Source organism: Sinocyclocheilus rhinocerous, unplaced genomic scaffold (assembly GCF_001515625.1).
Source record: "Sinocyclocheilus rhinocerous isolate Xijiao unplaced genomic scaffold, SAMN03320098_v1.1 scaffold627, whole genome shotgun sequence".
Lineage (NCBI taxonomy): Eukaryota > Metazoa > Chordata > Actinopteri > Cypriniformes > Cyprinidae > Sinocyclocheilus > Sinocyclocheilus rhinocerous.
In genome coordinates this window covers 1-16,573 of record NW_015649569.1, presented here as the reverse complement: position 1 = coordinate 16,573, position 16,573 = coordinate 1, and the positions used below count along the sequence as shown (strand labels likewise).

At 37.3% G+C, this 16,573-nt stretch overlaps 1 protein-coding gene across 1 annotated transcript; it reads left to right on the top strand.

Annotated features, from left to right (window-relative positions):
* Positions 1–5,338: 5,338 nt before the first annotated feature.
* On the top strand, positions 5,339–15,373 carry LOC107710688 (NACHT, LRR and PYD domains-containing protein 3-like; the record flags this gene model as incomplete). Its single annotated transcript, XM_016515524.1, has 6 exons — positions 5,339–5,407; positions 6,115–6,366; positions 7,974–8,096; positions 9,073–11,019; positions 15,067–15,262; positions 15,359–15,373. Coding segments are annotated over exons 2-6 (2,478 nt in total), but the record flags the coding sequence as incomplete, so codon positions are not given.
* Positions 15,374–16,573: the final 1,200 nt, after the last annotated feature.

The window sequence follows — 16,573 nt, the reverse complement described above, 5'->3', positions numbered from 1 at the left end:
CCCAGCACTGCACATTTTGTGTGTCTCCCTAATCAAACACACCTGATTCAACTCATTAGCTCATTAAAAGAAACTCCAGGACCTGAAATGTGTGTGTCAGATAAGGGAGACATGCAAAATGTGCAGTGTTGGGGGGCGCCCAGGACCAGGGTTGAGAAACACTGGTTTAGATGAAGTATCTGTGATAAATTGTACATCAATAAATCACAACAATCCCATGCTGTGAGCACTGCCATTGATACCGGCTACAGCACAAGTTATTTTACTCTAGTATTCGAAGTTTCTGTTTTTCAAATTCGGAAGTGCGATAAAGGACTACAGAATTTATCTTAATTGTTGAGGCACGTTCAGCATGCATCCAGTTCAGCCTGGAAATAAAGAAAGATTTACTACAAGCTTGAGATTTCATTAGTTAAAGGGGTCACATGATGCGATTTCAAGTTTTCCTTTCTCTTTGGAGTGTTACAAGCTCTTGGTGCATAAAGAAGATCTGTAAAGTTACAAAGACTAAAGTCTCAAATCCAAAGAGATATTCTTTATAAAAGTTAAGAGTCAGCCACGCCTACCTAAAACGGCTCGTTCTAACACGCCCCCACATATCTACGTCAATATGTGGAAATATTAGCATAATGCCACCCAAATTGTGCACGCAAAGAAAGAAGGCATGGTTTCAGGAAGCTGTCTTAACCGTGGCTTGTGTACTGCAAACACATACCAGCTTCATCACTGTGTCTGTCACGCGACTCTGTTGCCTTTTCGGGCTTGAACTGATGGTAAAACTAATGACATTATTTACTGTCTTTACATTTATTTTGAAAGATGAAGCTCGTGATTATGGTAAGGGGCGTTACATTTCCGACGCGTGCTTGTGGTGTTTGGCCAATCACAATGCACTGGGTCAGTTGGCCAATCAGAGCAGACTGCGCTTGTCAAAGGAGGGGGCTTTGTAGAAAACGAAGCGTTTGAGAGAGGCGGGGCATAGAGGACCTACATTAATGTACAGTATTTGAAAAATAATGTGTTTTTTGAACATTAAAGCATGTCAACATATTCTGTTACACCAAATACACAAAATAATGGTCTTTAAAATAGCATCATTTGACCGCTTTAACTTGTATTAGCCTTAACCTAGTCCTGGAAAAAGTTACTGCTAGCCACTAGCTTATTCACACATGTATGTAGGAATACATTTACAAACTTAACATAAAAAGTACTGTGTTGAATGAAAAAAAAAAAAAAGCCAGCACTGGGAACTGCTTTACTGCAATGTTCAAAAACAGACAATTATTCCTTACAATGCTCAAAAAGCGAAGAAAACTTTTACAAATATTTGTAACTTTTTTGCTCACTGTAGCTATAGTGGTTTTCCAAAGTTACTAGCCACTCATCATTTTCACTGGTTGGTAAATTACATTTATATGATTAAGGCTGTCTATGGCATGCTAAAATAGAACATGACTTACAAGACATGATTTACAATTCAGATACAGGATTTCACAAAAACAATAAAATTATAAACTTCACATTTTAGTCTTTAAACCATTTTTTAAAAAAAAGGGATGAGTCAAAAGTATCAGTAACTAATCTATATTAATTTAAAACAAGCATCTTAGTGTCCTAATTGTTTAGATTTTTAGAAGGCATATTCTTGTCAATCCACCGGTTCACATTCACAACTGCGTGAAGAGATTTTTTTACATTCATCCAAACAAAAACAGACGGGCTGCACGTTCATTCTCTGCTAGTAGGTGACACAGAAATGAAGCGGTTTTCCTGGTAAGGGCTGTGCTGCGCTTATAAACACTGCTACTTGATCATGCATTATAGGTAAGATGAAATGAAAATTCCATTGAAACTTTTCTGAAGACAGTCCCATCTAGAAATACATTCGTATAAAATGCAATTGTTGTATTTCCTTGTGATTTACATTTCAAAGGTTCATTAAATTGTTCAAGTTTTATAAATTCCTTTCAATAGCGAAATTTGGTATTAAATCAAAATACAGAGACCAGAAACAAAACTGGAAAACTGAATTTAGGGAAAAAAATGAAATGTTTTTCATGGGGCCCTAAATTTAAATTTTTATGCTGGACCACATACTATGAAGGTAGATTAAACAATTTATTATTATTCAACACTATTAGTAATCTTTCATGACTATTATTATTCTAATGAATTTGCAACATTTACAGAGTCATTTATATTGGTGGATGAGGATACTTCCTATCATTCTTATGACCCAATAAAAGTAGTCTTTAGTCCAGAAAATGAAGTTATGTCATGTCAAATGCATACATTTTCATATCTTAATATAAAGTTCACCCAGAAATGAAACTTCCGTCATCAGTTACTCATTTTCATGTCGCTCCAAACCCGTAAGACTTGAATTCATCATCAGAACACAAAGATATTTGTAGTATTTTTTTCTCATCATTTTTGTCCATCCATTGAAAGTCCACACAACCAAAATATTCCACATCAAAAATGCATGAAGACATTGTAAAGGTAATCTATATGATTTAATGGAAGCTTTTATTCACATGCAATCTTTGATCATCCACATATACAGACCCCTTAAAACATGGTGAACTGAAGCTCAAACATGCTTGAGAACTAATTAGGTGTCTTAAACCACTCAAATAATATGGGTTATTTTTTACAAGGTGTTTATGCACTTTTTGAAGCTGGAAGACTTTGGTTGCCTGGATTGGGTGAACAAAAATTAAGAGATTAAAAATATCTTTATGTTTTGAAAATGGACCAGATTTATCGGTTTAAAGCAACATGAAAGTGAATAAATTGTGACAAAATAAAGATTTTGGGGTGAATTAACCCTTTAAAATTTTTACAAATGGTCTAATGAATTCTATTTTTTTATGTAAAGGTTAATAGTGAGAATCCATCCTGACAACAGCAAGTGCTCCTCAAAGGTCCAGATCAGCAGAAGAAGTATTGTTCGTGTGGCTCAGTGGTAGAGCATTGCGTTAGCAGCACAAAAGGTCATGGGTTTGATTCCCAGGGAACACACATACTGGTAAAAAATGTATAGCCTGAATGCACTGGAAGTCGCTTTAAGCGTCTGCTAAATGCATAAATTATTATTATTAAGTGGGAAGATGGTGAAAGGAAGAACTCTTGTTTGTGGATTTCAACTGGCAAAATTACTAAATATATTCTGCTCAGAGTTTTTCAATCCGTCAGTTTTAATATGATTCTTATGATTGTTTATGTATTCCATCAAATTGTTTATGATTTTCTTTTTTTTAATGCTTCAGTATGAAACTCTTGTGTGTAAATGTTACTGCAGGTTGTGGGAGAGTTTTCTTTACATAGTGATAGTGGACAGTAATTCACTAGTTTTACAATAGTCCAGTTTACTGTAACAAAGTGCAGGGCTCGCTTTTGATTTCATGAATAGAATCACTATTCATTATTATTATTATTATAGTATGTTGTGCTCAGGATAGTTATGCATCTTTGAAGGAGAGTTTTCTAAATATAATAGTTATATGTAACAATGTTTTGTTCATGAGTCGTCTTGTCTGCATACACAATGTGAGAACACGTAAGGGAGAATGATAATCTCACAAGAATTCTCACAGTAAATGTTAACAGCAAATACACAACATTTGAATGAAGGCCTCCTGTAGCGAATGCATGTGTTTTTGTAAGATAAATATCCATATTTCAAACATAAACACTTTTTTCTCACTTCTGCTGACTGTGGTATGCGAGCCGTCCAGACAGATGACGTAGAACGTCGGCGTTGCGTGATTAGTGACGAACGCCGGTCATGAATTAGAAGCACAAAACGAGGATTTGTAAAAATAAAATAAAATAAATGTCGGAGGATTTCCATATAAGCCAAGAGGAGACTGGTTTTCCTTTGCTAAAGTAGGAAACTTTGTTTCCTTTGCTCCTGCATTTCTCAGAGGCGAGCGCACGACGCCTACGTCCTACATCATCCGCCTGCATGTCTTCCGTGTACCACAAAAAGGATCGCAGAGCAGCGGCATCAGATGGAGGCGGCGCTTTAAGTATTGCATCCACATGCTCATGGTCAGGCAGAATACCATCTGCTGTGACGACATGACCTAGGAAGCACAGTGTAGTCTGTCAAAAGTGGCACTTGTCATTGTTTAGGACCAATGCAAGCGTTACGGCTGTATCTAGTGTGAGGTCTGACTCCAGTAACATCCTTTCTCTGATACTGTCACTACACAAATGTTCCAGTAACTGGTCTCGTATCATTTCGTCCGCTTTATCTTCAAAACCGCAAGTGGCAGCATGGGCACGCAAAGCAGCTACATATTGTGCTATAGTCTCGTGTGGAAATTGAGCATGTTTTCTGAATGCATAGCGTTCCACGACGACATTGACTTTTGGAGTGAAATGTTTCTGCAATGCACTGATAGCAGAAGCATAAGTGTCACCTGTTTCAGGTAGAGCATAGAAAATCCGCTGCCCCTCCGTCCCTAAGCAGTGGAGTAATGTAGCTCTTTTTGTGGGCGTCTGGCCAAGCATCCCCCGTCGCATTAATCACTAATAAGTAGTTTTGAAACATCCGCAACCACATGTCGAAAGGCATAGACGGTTCCCCAGGGCAGGGAAGAAACATCGCAGGTGCCGGAACATTCACGGACATTTTGAAATCAGCAGCAAAAGAAAAAAAACTTGCAGGCGGGTTATCCTCGTCGCCAATTTGTGGTGTTGCAGATGAAAAGGACCGAGGCCAGGGCTAACTCTACACAACGGGATTTATTTACAACAAAGACCACCAGACAACTCTAGTCACAGCAATCATCAGAACTCTCTACAGAAGGCCTTTATTCACCCCCTGGAGCCGTGTGAGGGACATTTTATTACGGATGCACGCACTTTATTTCACGTCTTCTGAACTGTTGACAACAAACACCCTCTTACCCCCATTGAAAGGCTTGGAGGGGCCAGGATAATTTTTTATATAACTCCGATTTGATTCGTCTGAAAGAAGAAAGTCACATACACATAGGATGCTTTTAGGGTGAATAAATAATTTTTATTTTTGAGTTTGATCAGAAGTGCAAAAAAAAGACAATCAACTGTATTCATCAAAAATGTTATGATATAATATATCCTCACTAGGATGCATCCTTACGTTTGAGAAGCACCCAATGACAGCAAAAACAAAGCAAGAGTCAGTAAAAATATGCCACAATGCAAACCCTGCAAAAGTTCCAAAACGCGTCCTCTGTGAACGGCTCCGTAGACTGCATTCCAACGTCATCACGTCCTCCAGTTTGGGGCGGAGCTGGCCGTTTTTAGCGGAACTCACGTTTCATTAAAGTGAAACTGAAAGCGATTGTGTCAGGAGACTACATGCCATCTTCAGAGAATTCAAAATCAGAACACCACTTTGTATGATACGGTAAGTTCGTCAAAACGTTTCATAGCTGTAATATTATTACTAAGAAGCATTTGCGACGGAATAGACTTGAATTCGAACTCAAATCACATCAAAGTTGATCAATGCCATACTCTTGATACTACACGGAAACTGTAACACATAAATGACTGGAAATGGTCAAACCTTCCAGCCATCTTTTTTTCTTTTTATAGATTTTGAAAATATTTTGTGGTTAACATCGTTTCAATATTTTGTTTCATATCGAGTTAATGTTAAATTATGCAGTTTGACTACGAAAATAAAGTAGCCTACCTCACAGGATAATCACATAAACACGTAAAATGTCCACAATATACGAGCCAGATGTGTTTTAAAATGTGGGCGACATTTCTTATGCAGTACTACATACATCCCCACTATTTAGAGCAGGGATCTCCAACCCAGCTTCTGGAGAGCTGACTTCCTGCTTCAACACCTTCAAGTAACTTTAAGACCTTGATTAGCTGGTTCAGGTGTGTTTGATTAGGGTTGAAGCTGAACTTTGCAGGACTGTAGCTCTCCAGGAGCAGGACTGGAGACCCCTGATTTAGAGAACCATTCATGTTGAGTTAAAATGGAATAAATAAAAATAATAAAACAGAAAGTAAAACCCAGTAATTTATTTTTAATCTAACTCACATAGTCAAATTTTGTTGTGTACTATGTATGTTCTCTTTTGCAACATACAGGCCTGAAATCAAGTTTCTCATCAAGTGGGAAGAGGAATAGAAACCTGCCTGAGAAATGAGTGTGTATGAGGAGAGAGAAAAGGAGAAACCTGCCTGTGAAATGAGTGTGTATGAGGAGAGAGAGGATGAGACTACTGTTGACACTCAGAGAGCAGCATCTCCAGGATTCAGCTGTGTTTCTATGAAGAGTAACAACTCCATGGCTATTCCCCGTGGTCTCAGTGATGGATCTGCTGTGAACTCTGACTCTCTGTGAGTATCATGTAGTTCAGGGCCCAGACTCTGTTGGTGCCCTAGATGAAATATATTGGTGCACTGCCCCTAAATACTGAAATACAGGCAATGTGTGTTTTTATTTACTACTGAATTTATTGCAGAAACACAATGCTTTTTATCAAAAAATCTGTCAATATAACAATCAATCATACAACAATAATCAATTATACAACAGTATTATATAGCACACAATATGAAGTAAATGATCCAAGATAATAAATTATAAATAATACATTCGCCCAACAACAAACACCCTGCTCCAAATTGGACACAAATTGGGACGTATAAACACACACACACACACACACACACACACACACACACACAGATGTTGGCACTTCTTGCCTAACCCTCAACAGAAAACTTTTTTTTCTATTTTTACATTTCTAACAAAACATTGTTTTATATTTATTTGTCCTCATAATGTAGGTGAAGCCAGGTGTTCCTTGACAGTTTGAAGGTGTATAACAGCAGATACAAAGCTTTACAGAAAGTTTTCTCTGAGAGCTGTTTTGAATCACCAAAACGAACTTCAGTTTGACCATATTTAGTTTGAAATGATTTCAAACCTGTCTTTATAAATAAATATTAGTATGAAAGTTTTAGTGAATCATGATTTGTTCATGTAGACGTTCATACATAGGTTTCACGATATGCGTGCTTAGTGAATGAGACCCAGTGTAGGTGTGTCATAAACCTGGTGAGGGCACTTCTCATCTGGGCAGCTGCTGATTCTCCTGGCGACTGTTTCTATTCCTGATCATATTCCTAAACAGCTCCTGCACATACGCCATTAGATAAAACATAGGCAATATCTTTTTCCTTCAAGGTTGAGCTGCTGCACATCACTGGAACAGAACAATACATTCAGACGGAGCACAGAGCATACATGTTTCAATGTCAAATTTTAACATATAGCAATAAATGGCGCTATAACCCCCCCCCCAAATTTCTGACATGGGTCAGACTCTCAGTCAACTCACAGACACCAAATACAGACATTACATTATAACACAAATACCAGAATAGATAAACTAGTTTTAAGAAAACTATGATTGCATATTAATTTTATAATAGAAGAGCAGGGGATTGGAAATCATACACTTCAGGTCAAAAAGAAATTTGTGGTGCATGAGCTCATAGACAAATTAGGGATGTCCCGATCTGGCTTTTTGAGCCCCCAATTCGATCCGAGTCATTGAATATTGAGTATCTGCTGATACAGAGTCCCGATCCGATACTTCTATAAGATATATTAGACTTGTATATTAGACTTGTATGATACTTGACACTTGTATATTATATATATATTATACTGTCCGCTAGAGGACGTAACGTCTCGTTCCCTCCCGGGGAACCCGAGAGGTTCTTATACATCCAGTAAGTGTCTTTAATGCATGTATGTATGACTTGACTTGACTATGTATCGTATTACAGCAGTACTGTTAATAAAATGTCTTATGTTTTAAACTGTACAGTATGCAACACAAATACTTCTTTCTATACCAATATTTACCAATTTAATGGAGCAGACAGATTATCTTCAGAAAAAAAAGAAATAAATATTTCTGTCTTTTTCTCAGACTCATCAGCAAGAAGAGAAAGAGAGCAGCATCTCCAGTATCCAACTGTGTGTCCATGAAGAGCAACAGATCCATGTTTGATCCACCCATGTTCAGTACTGGAGCAGTGCGCTTTGACCCTGTGTGAGTATATGATCTTGATTTAAAACAGGAACACAGAATGTACACAGAGATTACAAGAATGTAAATGTTCTTTAGCCAGAAAATATCATCAAATTAAATCATATTCTCTTTTGTAATAAGTACAACACAGAAATAAAAATCATGATGTAAAGCAAGAAAACCTTACAGGAAGAGGCCTTTGTTAAATGAAGTTAGTGATACATAAATGATAATTCATTCCCAAAATAGAAATCAAAAAATTCTGGTTTGGAATAAACTTTCTTTTTAAGTTAGTGGTTCCTAACCTGGTTGCCATGACGATAGGTTTAGCTGGGGTGCTGTGGATAATCAAAATGTCTAATTCTAGCACTGTAATTATTTATACTGTAATATTTTATCATTTTGATCAGCAGTCCTATAAATTAGTTTCAGTCAAAAACTTCATTTACATAATCACTCTTTCTCAACAAACAGAGAGAGATTGTGGGTGTGGCTGTGTCTCTTGTAATACTTTGAATTCAATAATTGAAATGATGAATCTGAAAATCCTAAATCAGCAGTTTCCAAAGTTTTTGCAGTGATGACTGGCTATGGATAGTGCAGAATTTCTAATAGAAACCAAAATGCTCAATGTCCATTTTTCACAGTCCATTTTTCTTCACGTTTTGTGCGATATGTTTTACTAAATAGCCTCTGCATAAGCAATAGTAACAAATAAATAAAAACCTTTACTAGTGCTCTAAGAACCAAGACCACAATCATCTCACTTCTGGTGATGGGGATTTTAATGTTCAACAAAGAAATGCAAAAACGTATTAAATCTGCGATTGCTTCTATAGTATATCATCTGTCATCTGTCACTGTTTAAATTAAGAATAATTTCACGTGAACACTGCTTTTTGTCCATGTCAATGTTTCTGTTATTGGATTCTAAAATCATTTGACAGTGTCTTTTTTTGTTTGTTTGTATCTCTGTTTTTTTATAATGTCTTTTCAGTGGTAAAAAAGCTGTGTCCTCACTGACCGGCACATTCCCCTACTGTCAGAGCCACACCAGTCATCATGACACAGAAACAGACCTGCAGCTCAATTCAGACCAACCAGTGCATGTTGATCTGCAGAGAATCAAAGACCAGCACAAAACCAGCATGAAGAACAAGTATGAGAGCTTATTTGAGGGAGTCAAACTACAAGAGAATCAAACCCTCCTGAACCAGATTTACACACAGCTGTACATCATAGAGGGAGAGAGTGAAGGAGTGAATGAAGAACATGAGGTGCTACAGATGGAGAAAAGTTACAGGACACTCCAAGACACTCCAATCAACTGCAATGACATCTTTAATCCTTCACCTGAATCAGGATATGAGGAGAACAGAAGAGAGAAGAAAGACAAAATAAAGACGGTTCTTACTAAAGGCATCGCTGGAATTGGAAAAACCGTCTCTGTGCAGAAGTTTATTCTGGACTGGGCCGAGGGAAAAGCCAATCTGGATGTAGATTTCATGTTTGTGCTTACATTTCGAGAGCTGAACTTGATTAAAGATCATCAGTACAGTCTTCACAGACTTCTGCTTGACTTTTATCCTGAACTTCAAGATCTGGACTCAAAGATTTATGAGGAGTGTAAAGTTGTGTTCATCTTTGATGGTCTGGATGAAAGCAGAATCACACTGATGTTTTCAGAAAATGTAAATGTAATGTTTTCAGACGCTCAGAAAGTTTGTGATGTGACTGAGACTTCATCAGTGGCTGTGTTGATGTCAAAGCTCATGAAAGGAGAGCTGCTTCCCTCTGCTCTCATCTGGATCACCTCCAGACCAGCAGCAGCCAATCAGATCCCCTCCAACTACATCAACCGTGTGACAGAAATTCAGGGATTCAATGACCCTCAGAAGGAGGAATATTTCAGGAAGAGAATCAGTGACGAGCATCAAGCCAGCAGAATCATCTCACACATCAGAAGAGCAAGAAGCCTCCACATCATGTGCCACATCCCCGTCTTCTGCTGGATCTCATCCACTGTGCTTCAAAACCTCCTGAAACAAGATCTCAGTGCAGAAATCCCTCAAACTCTGACTGAAATGTACATCTACTTCCTGCTCATTCAAACAAATATGAAGAACCAGAAGTATGAAGAGAGAGATCCAGAGAAACTCCTGCAGTCCAACAGAGAAGTGATTGTGAAACTTGCTGAACTGGCTTTCAATCAGCTGATGAAGGGCAATGTGATGTTTTATGAGGAGGACCTGAGAGAGAGCGGCATAGACGTCACTGACGCCTCGGTGTATTCTGGGATTTGCACTGAGATCTTTAGAGAGGAATCTGTGATTTATCAGAGGAAGGTTTACAGCTTTGTACATCTGAGCTTTCAGGAGTTTTTTGCAGCACTGTATGTGTTTTTCTGCTATTTACACAAGAACAGTGAGATTCTGAAAATGTTCCTGACAGGAATGTCCAGAACTCAGTGTGAGGATGTTCCTCTGGATGTGTTTCTGAAGGAAGCAGTGAATAAAGCATTGAGCAGTAAAAATGGACACCTGGATCTTTTCCTTCGATTTCTTCATGGCATCTCACTGGAGTCCAATCAGAGACTCTTACAGGATGCACTGATACACACAGAGAACAACCCAGAGAGCATCAAGAAAATAATCCAAAACCTCAAACGAGGTCAAAAAAACAATGTTTGTCCTGAAAGATGGATGAATCTGTCACACTGCTTGATTGAGATGAAGGATAACTCTGTAGTTGAAAGAGTGCAGGTGCTTTTAAAATCTAAAGCAAAAAGTAAAAGTCTTTCTCTTGCACAATGTTCAACTTTGGCAAACATGATCCTGATGTCAGAGGAGGTGCTGGATGAGTTAGACCTTAAAAAGTATAATATCAAATCGAAAGAGGGTCGATGGAGACTGTTCCCTGCTGTGAGAAACTGCAGAAAAGCTCTGTGAGTATGCGAAAATGAACATATTTACATTTGACTGACGTTGTGATTTCTGTGATTTTATTTTTTCAGTTCAGTTTCTTATTATCTAAAAAATGTCCTAAATAGAGTTTCACACAAAAGACTCTGAGTAAATGCATAAAATATAAATACATTAACATAGTCAATAAACCACATCACAAAAATGCATGGTTATACAGTTCAAAATATGTAACACCATTGTTATTTTTCATACCATTAACTCTACATCTTTGTACCTTATCCACCCTTATCCTACTTACAGAAGGCAGAGAGGGTATGGTACAAAGTTGTACTTTTGAAGGTATGAAAAATAACTGTAGTGTTACATATGTTGAACTGTAACAGTTTTGGCAGATTTACCATTATTACCATGTTTATTTAAAAAAATATCATGGTAAATCTGTGGTTACTTCTGTCTTACTACAAATACCATACCTAAACTATACAGTAGTTGACAGTAAGCCTACAATTTGTATGCTTTTGTCTGACAGATATATTAAAAACAATTACAGAACAAAACATGATCCATTTGAACTTTTAATGTTCAACTTAAATGATTATAATACTAATTATAATAAATGTTACATGTACAGTCAGGTCCGGAAGTATTCGGACATGGACTGAGTTTTTGTGCTTTTGCCTTTATACACCACTACAATGGATTTGAAATAAAATAATCAAGATGTGATTGAAGTGCAGACTCTTAGCTTTATTTTAAGAGGTTCCACAAAAATATGACATTTACTATTTAGGGGTTACAGTCATTTTAAGCAAAGTGCCTCCATTTTCAGTGGCTCAATAGTATTTGGACAGTTGACTAAGAAGAGGTTAATTGAGAGGTTAACCTGGTGCTGCCCATTCCCTCATTACTTCAAGACAAATTAAGCAGAAAAAAGATCTGGGGCCTCATTCATAAATTGTACGTACGCATGTATTTTATCTTAGAGTGTGCGTACGCTTAAATCCACGCCAACGCTCATATTTGTAAAAACTGCCTTTGATGTGGAAAAGTGCTTATGGCTTTGTCAGGGTCTGAGCAGATGTACACACTTTTTCTTGTTGGAGTACTGCAGGTTTTTGGAAATGTAAGCTGTTCTTGCAGCTCGCTGTTCTAAATTAAAGGATTTGAACAATGACTGGTTATCGTTTATATGTTAATGACATTAATTAGGAGTCGTTTACAAGGCAGAGAGCTGAAACCATTCAGTTGTGTGCAAGTTCAAGATCATTTGCGATTTATAGATTTCACATCTAAAAGAGACGCGTATGTGCCCTTTCTGTGCATACCGCATGTATTTTATCTTAGAGTGTGCGTACGCTTAAATCCACGCCAACGCTCATATTTGTAAAAACTGCCTTTGATGTGGAAAAGTGCTTATGGCTTTGTCAGGGTCTGAGCAGATGTACACACTTTTTCTTGTTGGAGTACTGCAGGTTTTTGGAAATGTAAGCTGTTCTTGCAGCTCGCTGTTCTAAATTAAAGGATTTGAACAATGACTGGTTATCGTTTATATGTTAATGACATTAATTAGGAGTCGTTTACAAGGCAGAGAGCTGAAACCATTCAGTTGTGTGCAAGTTCAAGATCATTTGCGATTTATAGATTTCACATCTAAAAGAGACGCGTATGTGCCCTTTCTGTGCATACGTTCATTCTATGAATCACACGTATGCATATTTGAGAGATGATCGTAAGATCAAATTTAGGATGGTTTCTGCGCGACATTTTGTAAATGAGGCCCCCGGAAGCTGCTTGACTGGTGCTACCAATGAAGTCCAAGGAGATCTCAATGAAAGTGAAGGAGGCCATCATTAGGCTGAAAAAACAACATAAATCTATAAGAGAGATGGCAAAAACCTTAGGTACTGTATGGCCAGATCAACGGTTGACTACATTCTTAAGAAGAAAGAAAGCACTGGTGAGCTCAACAACATCAAAAGGCCTTGAAGACCACGGAAGACAACTAAAGGGGATGACCGCAGAATCATTTCCTTGGTGAAGAAAAAAGCCATAAAAAATCATAGCATCAAAAAAATTCTAGCATCAACAGAAATCAAGAATACTCTGTAGGAGGTATAGGCACATCATTGTCAAAATCAACAATCGAGTTGATTGAAGTTGAGTTGAAGTTGAAGAGTCATGAATGTAAATACAGAGGGTTTACAACAAGGTGCAAACCACTGGTAACATTCAAGAACAGGAGAGCAAGATTAGATTTAGCCAGAAAACATCTAAAAAAGCCTCCCATGTTCTGTAATAAGATTCTAGGACTGATGAAACCAAGATTAACTTGTATCAAACTGATGGGAAGAGAAACGTATGGTGAAAGAAAAGAACGGCTCACGATCCAAAGCACACCACATCAAGTGTCAAACATGGTGGCGGTAGAGTTAAGGCATGGGCATATATGGCTGCCAATGGAACAGGCTCACTGGTGTTTATTGATGATGTAACTCCTGACAGAAGTAGCAGGATAAATTCTGAGGTCTTTAAGGCTATGAGAATTTTTGATATTCTGCAATGGCTAAGTTAGTCGCCTGATCTCAATCCAATAGAGCATGCTTTTCAGTTACTGAAGACAAGACTGAAGGCAGAAAGACCCACAAACAAGCAGCAACTCAAGGTGGCTGCAGTGAAGACCTGGCAAAGCATCTCCAGGAAGGAAACTCAGAGTTTGGTGATGTCCACGGGCTCCGGACTAGGCAGTCATTGACTGCAAAGGATTTTCATCCAAGTATTAAAATTGTGCTTATATTTACAATTATGTCACTTTGTCCAAATACTATTGAGCCCCTGTAAATGGAGGTACTTTGATTAAAAGTCTGCACTTCAATCACATCTTGATTGGTTTATTTCAAATCCATTGTGGTGGTGTATAAAGGCAAAAGCACAAAAACTCAGTCCGTGTTCAGACTAAGTTGACTGCAAAGATGACAGTAGTTTGAAGTAGAAGTAATGATGCTTTTGTAAAACACAGCCCTGTTTGAAGCGCTGTGAGTGAAGTGTCAGGAGTGACACTCTCTGTGACCAATTCTGTTTTTCAGCATTTGCATTTAAAAAAAAAATAAAAAATAGTTCCATCTTAAACAATTAGTTGCATTAACATTTAAATTTTAGACTTATTAATTTAGCAGAACTTTTTTTTTTATCCCAAGTGACTTTTGAGGGCTTACAATTATTTACTAACGTAGTTTATTTTTCTACTTTACAGCTTATTTTAAGCATTAAATTTCATGCTAGAAAATCATTGGTAAAGATAAAGCCTACATGCCTACAGATTTGATTATTTTATGTGAGGGTCAATTCATTTGAATACACCAGCAATATCAAAACTATCAATACTTCAGGATCGAGCCACCTGTCTCTTAAAATATATGTTTAATTCAAAATGTAAAGGTTTATTATTAATAGTCCACAGATTAGTTATAGCTGTCCACTGAATTTACACTTTACACTTGGGAATGTGAATTTCTTAAAGTCAGTTTTCATATAATTGATTTTTAAAACATTTAATTTAGGAAGGACACCTATCATGCCAAGACACAAAATAATCTAGTATAAGCACTATAGCTGTTCTTCCTTAATGACACAATTGTCAGCACATTCAAATGCATGTCTTTTCATAAAGGATAACTACAAAGTGTCAGATTCATTGAAAGAATAGCTGTCGCTTCCTCAGACATAGTCCAGTCAGTACTATCTAAACCAGGGATATGCAATCCTGTTCCTGGATTTCCAGTGTCCTGCTGAGTTTAGCTCCAATCTGTCACAACACAACTGCCTGGACGTTTCTAGTAATTAAATAACTATAATAATAATAATAATAATAACCACAATATTTAGCTAACAAGACATGTACATACAACAAGAAATAAATATGTTGAAGCATAATACAAATAATGTTCATAAAATATGAAGTCATGTCTTTATTTTAAATGATCAATCAGCATGATCTTTTCTGGTGAACAAAGTTAGGGAAATCAGCACACCAGCATGTCTTATATCCAAAGTCCTCTGTTTTTTTTCAGATTGTCAAGCTGTAATCTCTCTGATCAGCACTGTGAAATTGTGTCTTCAGCTCTACAATCATCAAACTCTTCTCTGAGAGAGCTGGACCTGAGTCACAATAACCTGCTGGTTTCAGGAGTGAAGCTGATCTGTGTTGGACTGAAGAGTCCAAACTGTCAACTCAACATACTGAGGTTTGACTTTCACATTGATTCAGTATGTTAATAATAAACACATGAAGCAGGGGTTCTGTGAACAAAGATACAAAATAGAAAAAAGATACAAACTAAACAATGTTTCAGCTTTTTCAAGTTTGAAGATGTTAAGGTATGGAATGCCAAAGCTGTTGTCGCCTCGTGGTCACCGCATGTAGACACGGCTTTAGATACGGATTAATCACATGTCTAGGCTGGAAATATCCATATAGCATATTTGACAGTGAACGCATCTCCACTGCATAGCCACATACAATCGTTGGTGTCAGTCGCAAATATATATTTTTTAGGCTACAATGCATGGCGTGTGTGTTTCACTAGCTCCGTTCCCATGGACACCTTTTGTTTGATCTGGATATTTCCAGCCTAGACATGTGATTAATCCGTATCTAAAGCCGTGTCTACATGCGGTGACCACACGGGAAGTGGCGCAAGGCGACAAATCTTCTACAGTAACTGATGCCTCCTTATGTTCACTTAAGACATACCCAACAGTTTTTCAAGGATACTCACCAAGACGGGTATTTCAACATAATGTGTATGCATTTTTGGTAACACTTTATTTTAGGGTCTCTTAACTAGTTGCTTGTTAGCATGCATATTACTAGAATATTAGCCATTTATTAGTACTAATTAAGCACATATTAATGCCTTATTTTTACATGGCCTTATTCTACATCCCTAATCCTAGCCAATACCTGAACTTAACAACTACCTTACTAACTATTAATAAGCAGCAAATTAGGAATTTATTGAGGGAAAAGTATAATTTTGGTTTTCTTTTCATTGAGAAAATTTGCTGACATCCAGACATCAAGTGCACACAGGGAGCAGTTGGGGGTTTGGTGCCTTGCCCCCTTACAATCCCTGCCAGTACTGAGACAATTTCGGAAGCTGACGTATACGTTGCATGTCAGAGAGCTGGAGCTGTCTCGGATACATCTTCGCCACACATATGTACTTTTATATTACATGAACCTTATTTTAGAAAATAATATTAATAACAACATTCACACTGACTTTATATTATAATTATACATACCTCCACAACAGCTTTGTGGTTTCATCGATGGTATATATAAGGCCTAATTTATTTTGAAATGCTTTTGTTCATAATCATTAAATACTATTAAAATACTGAAAAATAGACTTTAGACTTTATAGTTATACAAAAAATAACCACATATCACACACACATATAACACAAAGTTTATGTATTTATTATTTTTAATGTTTTGAAACTCTCCCGAGACTCAGTTAAAGTGACGTCATAGAGCGGCCTCAGGTGACTGGTAATTTTACATTAGGATGA